Source organism: Octopus bimaculoides, chromosome 4, assembly GCF_001194135.2.
Source record: "Octopus bimaculoides isolate UCB-OBI-ISO-001 chromosome 4, ASM119413v2, whole genome shotgun sequence".
Taxonomy (NCBI): Eukaryota; Metazoa; Mollusca; class Cephalopoda; order Octopoda; family Octopodidae; genus Octopus; species Octopus bimaculoides.
In genome coordinates, this window is record NC_068984.1 from 95425295 (window position 1) to 95431905 (window position 6611).

Below are 6611 nucleotides of genomic sequence, written 5' to 3' on the forward strand. Positions count from 1 at the left end.
AAAGGACCCTTTCGTGTGCTCTTCAGCATGCCAAAAATATTCAAACTTCACATTAATGGTCGTTCGGAGACTGTCTCCATAGATCGTCTTAAAAGGGCATATTTTGAGGTGTCCACATCTTTTGATGACACCACTGCCACAACCATCTTTGAACCTTCACATGCACCTTTGACAACACCATCACTTACACATGCACCTTTGTCAACACCATCACATTTACGTACATCTTTATCAACACCAACATCGGCAACACCACCTTCGTCGTCGCAGCTTGCCTCAAACAAACCTTATGTTACGAGGTCAGGCAGAACTGTACACTGGCCAAAGAAACTTGCAAAGACTATTTATGTTTGACATTCTCAATTGTGTTTCCAGTGACAGTTATAATACTTATTGAACTTTGTTTTTCTCTTTCTTTGGTGCATGCTTATTTATATTGTAAATTTTACTTTGAATTGTCATATTGTGTGCCACATTTTCTTGGTGATTTGGTAACCATCTTATTTTCTGGAGTCACTACAATTTTTTTGTTTCGTGCTTCCGCACTCGAGGGGGAGCCTAGTAGTGACATCATCTTGAGAGTCTTCAGTATGCACGTGCAGGATTGGAATCTTCTGGAAGGCCTGCGGAAGTCCCCTCATGCGGATGCACTGAAAACTGTCGGAAAAAGTTCTCTCGCGTTCCCTGCTTGCATCTCTGACTTGAGATGCAGCTGTTGAACATTGCAGACGTGTTTTCACTAGCAGTTTGCCTACGCTCCTGTCCCAGATGCATGGGATTGACCAGCTCTGTTTGTTACTGGAGTTTCTGTGAAGTTATTTTCACAAATGTCTAATTAACTCCAGTTTTGCTGTTTTTATTACCAAACCTGTTTCTCCAAGATGTTCCAAGTTATATTATTAGCTTCAGAGAATGATTAACTCCAGATTTGCTGTTTTTACACCAAACCGTGGTTGCTGACAGACCAAATGTACATTTTATATATACCAGAACAAAAGAGTGTTATATGTTCATGGTTATTAACTGTCCGAATGTACCTTTTATATATACCAGAACAAAAGAGTGTTATATGTTCATTATTGCTGATTGTCCCTGCCGGTACATTTTGTACATAACAGAATAAAGAGTGTTATATTGTTCGGATGCTTTCTTGTTTCTGAATAATTATTGTTTCTAAAAATATTGAAGTAAGGAAATTGTGTAGCACCCAATCAGTGCAAAACACACAAATTTGAAATTTTCTTAAAAGTTGTTCATTGTCCATGAGATGGAACACTGTCTGGATTAATACTGTATAAATTGCAGATATACATTTCCTTGACAAACTCTTATAATAGCTACAGTTATACCTTGTCTAAAGTAACACTCTGGTAACTACAATTACACATTGAATTAATACTCTGATAGCTAAAGCTGTATGCTGATTAGATCAACAATGTGTTGAATTGTACAATGTTTGTCAGGAATAAGCTAATACAATGGTTGTACAGTGTTTGGAATAACACTATGGTAGCTATTGTACTAAAACTGGGAACTACAGCCATACACTGCCTAACCTAACTGATAACTGTAGCTATACATTGTCTGGATAAACACCATCATAGCTACATTTGTATCTTAGCTGTTTGGACCTGTGGTATTTTCCAGAATATTAAACATTTTAAAATAACTACAGAATTATAGAATAGAAAATTGTACAAAATATAAATCAAGAGGGTGGCATACCACTTTTTCTCTTGCATGGAGAACACCAATCTTTCCAAAGCGTACGTGGAATGGAGAACAGCTGTAGGTATCATCTTCATGCTGAATAATAATGACATCAATGGAACCTGTTAAAGTGGCAGGGTTGATGTCTTTGTAGAAGCCAAAGATCTTGTTCAGTAATCTACTCATCTTCTATTTGTGTTTGGTCTGAATGAAAGAAAGAAATATATAATTAAAATAATAACATTTTCTTAATTGGATAGAAGGGCTGCAAAAAATATTTAGGACAATGCAAAGTGGGGACAGTGGGATATACATAAACACATGCAAACAATATAAAAACAATAAAAATCAACAAGAAACTTATTCCAACAACATCTCTAAAGGGGAGAAATGCCATTCAGAGGTGACCAAAGAACCCCACAGTTACCCTATTCACCACAAATACCATGGGAATTGCTTTTCTCTTCCCCATCCTTTTTAGCCTACAGGTGCAGGTCCATTCACTCAGGCCATTCTTGCTACATTCACCTACTTTTTTACAAATTTACTGGGCAAGAAACACCTGCTCTACCCTCACTTTCCTTTCCAAGTGGAACTTGAAAAATCAATGAGAGCTTGGCTGAAAAAAAAAATGCCTGTCTATGGTCCATTCAGTTGCATCCACCACACAACAACTTCCACCATAGCCACCAGACAGAGGAAAACTGGCTGTCTATACCAGCCAAAGAAATGTGTCAGTGCAATCTTCACAATGGAGTTGGGGAAAGCCTAAAGTAGCCTGTTCAAGGCTGTTGTACTATGGTTCCCAATGTCATGTGGAGAAACTCTCTCTTTTCCATATATCTATTTCAGGACCTGAGACTTTCACTATTGAATATCTCCTTTTTGTGCTATGTAAGGGAGCAGTTCTGTATTTTTCCATCTTATTAGCATGATGTTAAAAGTGGGTGCAATTTGTTGTTGTGTATTTTTATCTTTCTTCCTCATCACCAGAGGTTTGGTCAGAAGGCTTCAACTTAGCTGGGGAGGATGGGAGCAAGAGCATGTTTCCTTGTATACGTTTGTGTTTGTGTATGTAGAAGAGGATGGAAAAGGGGCAGGGGAGAAAAGACTAAGCTAGGTTGCGATAACCCCAGGGTGATGATTATTTTGTTATAGTAATTATTTTTTGCCACTTCAGTTGTTACTGCTGGCAAATTTGATGGAGATATTGTTGGTATGACAACTGTTGTCTTTGTTATTGTTAATGTTGGTCCAGATGCTGTTATTGTAGCTCCTTTTTGTTTTCCTTGCTGCTACTGTTGTTATTATTTTCTGTTGTTGTTGCAGTGAGACTCTCCTTTCTCCTTTCATGTTTTGGTTATATGGGCTAAATACTTTGAGATGGTCAATTATTCTACAGACAAGGTATTTTGGTCGTCTGTCCTTGACCCTTACTCTTAGTTCTGCTCCATTTCAATGCATATTTGTAGAGTGGAATTATACTAGTGTTCGTGAGAATTTTAGGACGATTGAAATTTTGAATCTCTAATTTCTTGAACAAGCATTAAAATAATTTAAGCTCAAGACTTTGTTTGGATACACTCAAGTACACACAAACACACATACACCCATATGTGTTTGTGTATTGTGAAACAGAAAAAAACTACTGTTGTAAGAAGGTTACAAGTTGAAATTTATTGGACATGAGAGCTAGTAGTTTTGTGACTAAAGGTAAACTAAATAGACAGATCACAAGAATCATATTTCATACACAAAGTTAGAACAGCTGTATCAGAAACTGATAAACTTAAAATATACATGTAAACAGACACAAAAACCTCTGCTTTATAGTAAGTAATGTACAACAAGCACCCTCACACATTTTGATACTGCTTACCTTAGGAAAATAAAAGAGTTTTATTTCACTGGAGTTAAGTTCAAAGTAAATATACTCTGCCTTGTTTATAGGAATTCATAATGAACAAAATGAGGTTTGTTCAGATAGCTTAATCAGCAGTTGTCAACTCTTATGAAATAGAGTTATTTTAGGTTTCTTTTATTCAGTTATTTTACCCACCCCTACTACATTTAAAGAAATTCCATTAGAGTTAAAATCTAAAACTAAATTGAAGGATTGGTAGTGGGATTTAGTTTTCTTAACAGCTATATAAATATACTTAATGTGATTGTGTGCGCGTGTGTATACAGTGAGAGAGAGAGAGAGGGAGAGAGAGAGAGAGAGAGAGAGAGAAAGAAAGAGAGAGATTATATACATGGCTGGCTCTGAACAGTGGGGGTAAAACTCATGACTTATCAAACGTTAACTGGCTTTGATTCCTTTTACTTGTACTCTGAAAGCTCTTTAGGGAAAAAGTCAGGGTACCACAACTCCTAATTTACATCTTTCAAAAGCTTTATTCTTTCACTTTGCTACATGACAGTTTTTTTTCCATTAATCCACCTTTTATGACTATATTTCTAACAAAATTCTAAGTTTCAATTAATATTGGTTTCATATATTGGCACAAGGCCAACAATTTTGGGGAGTGGGTAAGTCGAATACATCAACATCAGTGCTCAATTAGTACTTATTTTATTGACCCTGAAAATATGAAAGGCAAAGTTGACTCTGGCAAAATTTGAACTCAGAATACAAAGTCGGAAGAAATGCTGCTAAGCATTTTGTCTGGTACAGTAACAATTCTGCCAGTGTACTGCCTTAAAGTTTCAATTAATAGTGATTCCAAATTTTGACACAAGGCCAGCAATTTTGGGTGAGGCAGTAAGTCAATTACATTGACCCCAGTGTTCAACTAGTACTTATTTTGGTGGAATTTGAATGCAGAACGTAAAGATGGATGAAATGCCAGTAAGCATTTTGCTTGGAACAGTAATGATTCTGCCAGCTCGCTGTCTCAAAGTTTCAATTAATATTGAAAATAAAGAAAAATTTGGAAGAATTTAGAAAAATAATGTTCTTAGTGAGATATTAAGTCTGTTTGAAACATAACAAAAATCCTTCCTTCACATAAAATTGTGAAGGAAGGATTACAGAAGTGGGTTCAATTTATACCAGCTTCTATATGAAATTAGCTAGCAGGAACCTATGTGTACATTATAAATCAGGTCTTCCCACCAGAGCCTAAGTTACTGACACACAAAATGAAATCTTACATATAATGATAGTTGCAGTGATGCAGCAGACAAAGCTGTCAACACCAAATAGTTTCACAAGATCCTGCTAGACAATGGCTATCCAACACCTTTCACCAAACAACTGTACATTAATAATGCTGATGTTAATAAGCATAAAAAAGCCCATATTCTCAAGAGTGGCATGTACATCTTGAAACTAACTTACTTCAATGACTGAACTACTACTGCAATCTATCAAGTGATCCATAGGGAAGGACTGAACATACAGATGGTGCACTCCAGCCTATCTTTGAGCAGGTATCTAGAAATCTAATTACAAACAGCATCAAAGGGTGCACACTGTCCAATTGTCCTATCAATAATTTAAACATGTGTTCAAAGGTCGGTCTATGTAATATATAAAGTAGTCTGTAGCAAATGTGGTGCATCCTACACTGGATGCACCATCAGAAAACAGCACATCCATATGAAAAAAGATGTATGTACAGACATTTTTGTTTACCAACACCTGACAAAGTGTCAGACCCAGGACTTTATTGCAACTATCAGTCACAAAATGCAAGATAGGCAATCTTAGAAAGTATAATAGCCAGAATAAGAATAAGTTGAGAAAAGTTCAAGGACCTCTGCAAGTAATAAAGAACTTTTCCCTCAGAGTGACGGGCAGAGTGTATATTGCTTATGTAAAAGAATGATGTTGCAAGCTAGTGAGATATCAACTTGAAAAGAGAGGATTTGTGAATAGAAGAAAGAAGTAAAATGAGCATGCATTGCTGGATGTGCCATATCAGTGAGCAAGAATGAAAGAGTATAAAAGAACTGATAGAAAAACTGAATATAAGAAGAAACAAGACTGCATTGGATGGGCATGTGAAGATATGAAAGAGGACAAATGTATAAAAAAAAAGCTCTATGTACTCAAAGAGAATGGAATATGTAGAAGAGAGAGAGATGTAGAAGAGAGGAAGACTTGGCACAAATGGAACATGTAGAAGAGAGAGACATGTAGAAGAGAGAGAGAGAGATGTAGAAGAGAGGAAGACTTGGTACAAAGTAGAGAAGACTGATCTGGAGTTGCTGCATCTCACAAGGGAATGGACAAAAGGCTATATCAGTAGGTGACACATAGTATGAGAAAAGGCATAGTAAAACAAACATTAGTAGTGATGGTGGCTACATCCCTATTTCTCTCATCCCGGCTGCCATAATTCTTATCACTACCTCCTTCCCCCTTTATGAGGCCTAGCTCATATGCAATACGCTCTAACATTAACCTTTCTTTCTCATTATTGACACCCACCACAGTCTACTGCCATTATTATTTATTACTCTATATCTCTCTCTACCATCAGACTCTTACATCTTTCACTCACCCATCCTTTTTCTCCTTCAGTCATTCCTTTCACTTCTATTCTTTCTGTCATGTTGCCTTGAGTGAATGAACAAGTCATATAATGGTGAGGATTCTGATGTCATCATAAATTGCATGCAAAACACTGCAAAATAGTAGGTAAATGAGCAAAGACGATGTGAAGTTGGTCATAAAATGCAACCAGAACACTCAGTAAAGAAGTGGTTGGTGATAAGAAGGTCACCTAGCAGTAGAAAACAAGCCAAAACTGAAATGCATGAGTGAGATGGGTTTTTTGACTCATCTAGAAGTGCAGTAACTCTGAATAAAAATTGACTAGAACTTTAATGACCTATCCAACTCATGCCAGAAAAAGTATGTGATATATGTATATATATATATATATATATAT

General features: G+C 36.5%; 1 protein-coding gene across 2 annotated transcripts in view; it reads right to left on the reverse strand.

Annotated features, from left to right (window-relative positions):
* Positions 1-6611, reverse strand: part of LOC106867303 (phosphatidate phosphatase LPIN3) — a 137213-nt gene that overhangs the window by 126971 nt on the left and 3631 nt on the right. For both annotated transcript variants that reach the window (XM_052967291.1, XM_014912142.2), the window contains exon 2: positions 1726-1914. In XM_052967291.1, coding sequence (XP_052823251.1) covers positions 1726-1896 — 171 coding nt within the window. In that variant the 5' untranslated portion in view covers positions 1897-1914. The remainder of the gene's footprint in view (positions 1-1725; positions 1915-6611) is intronic.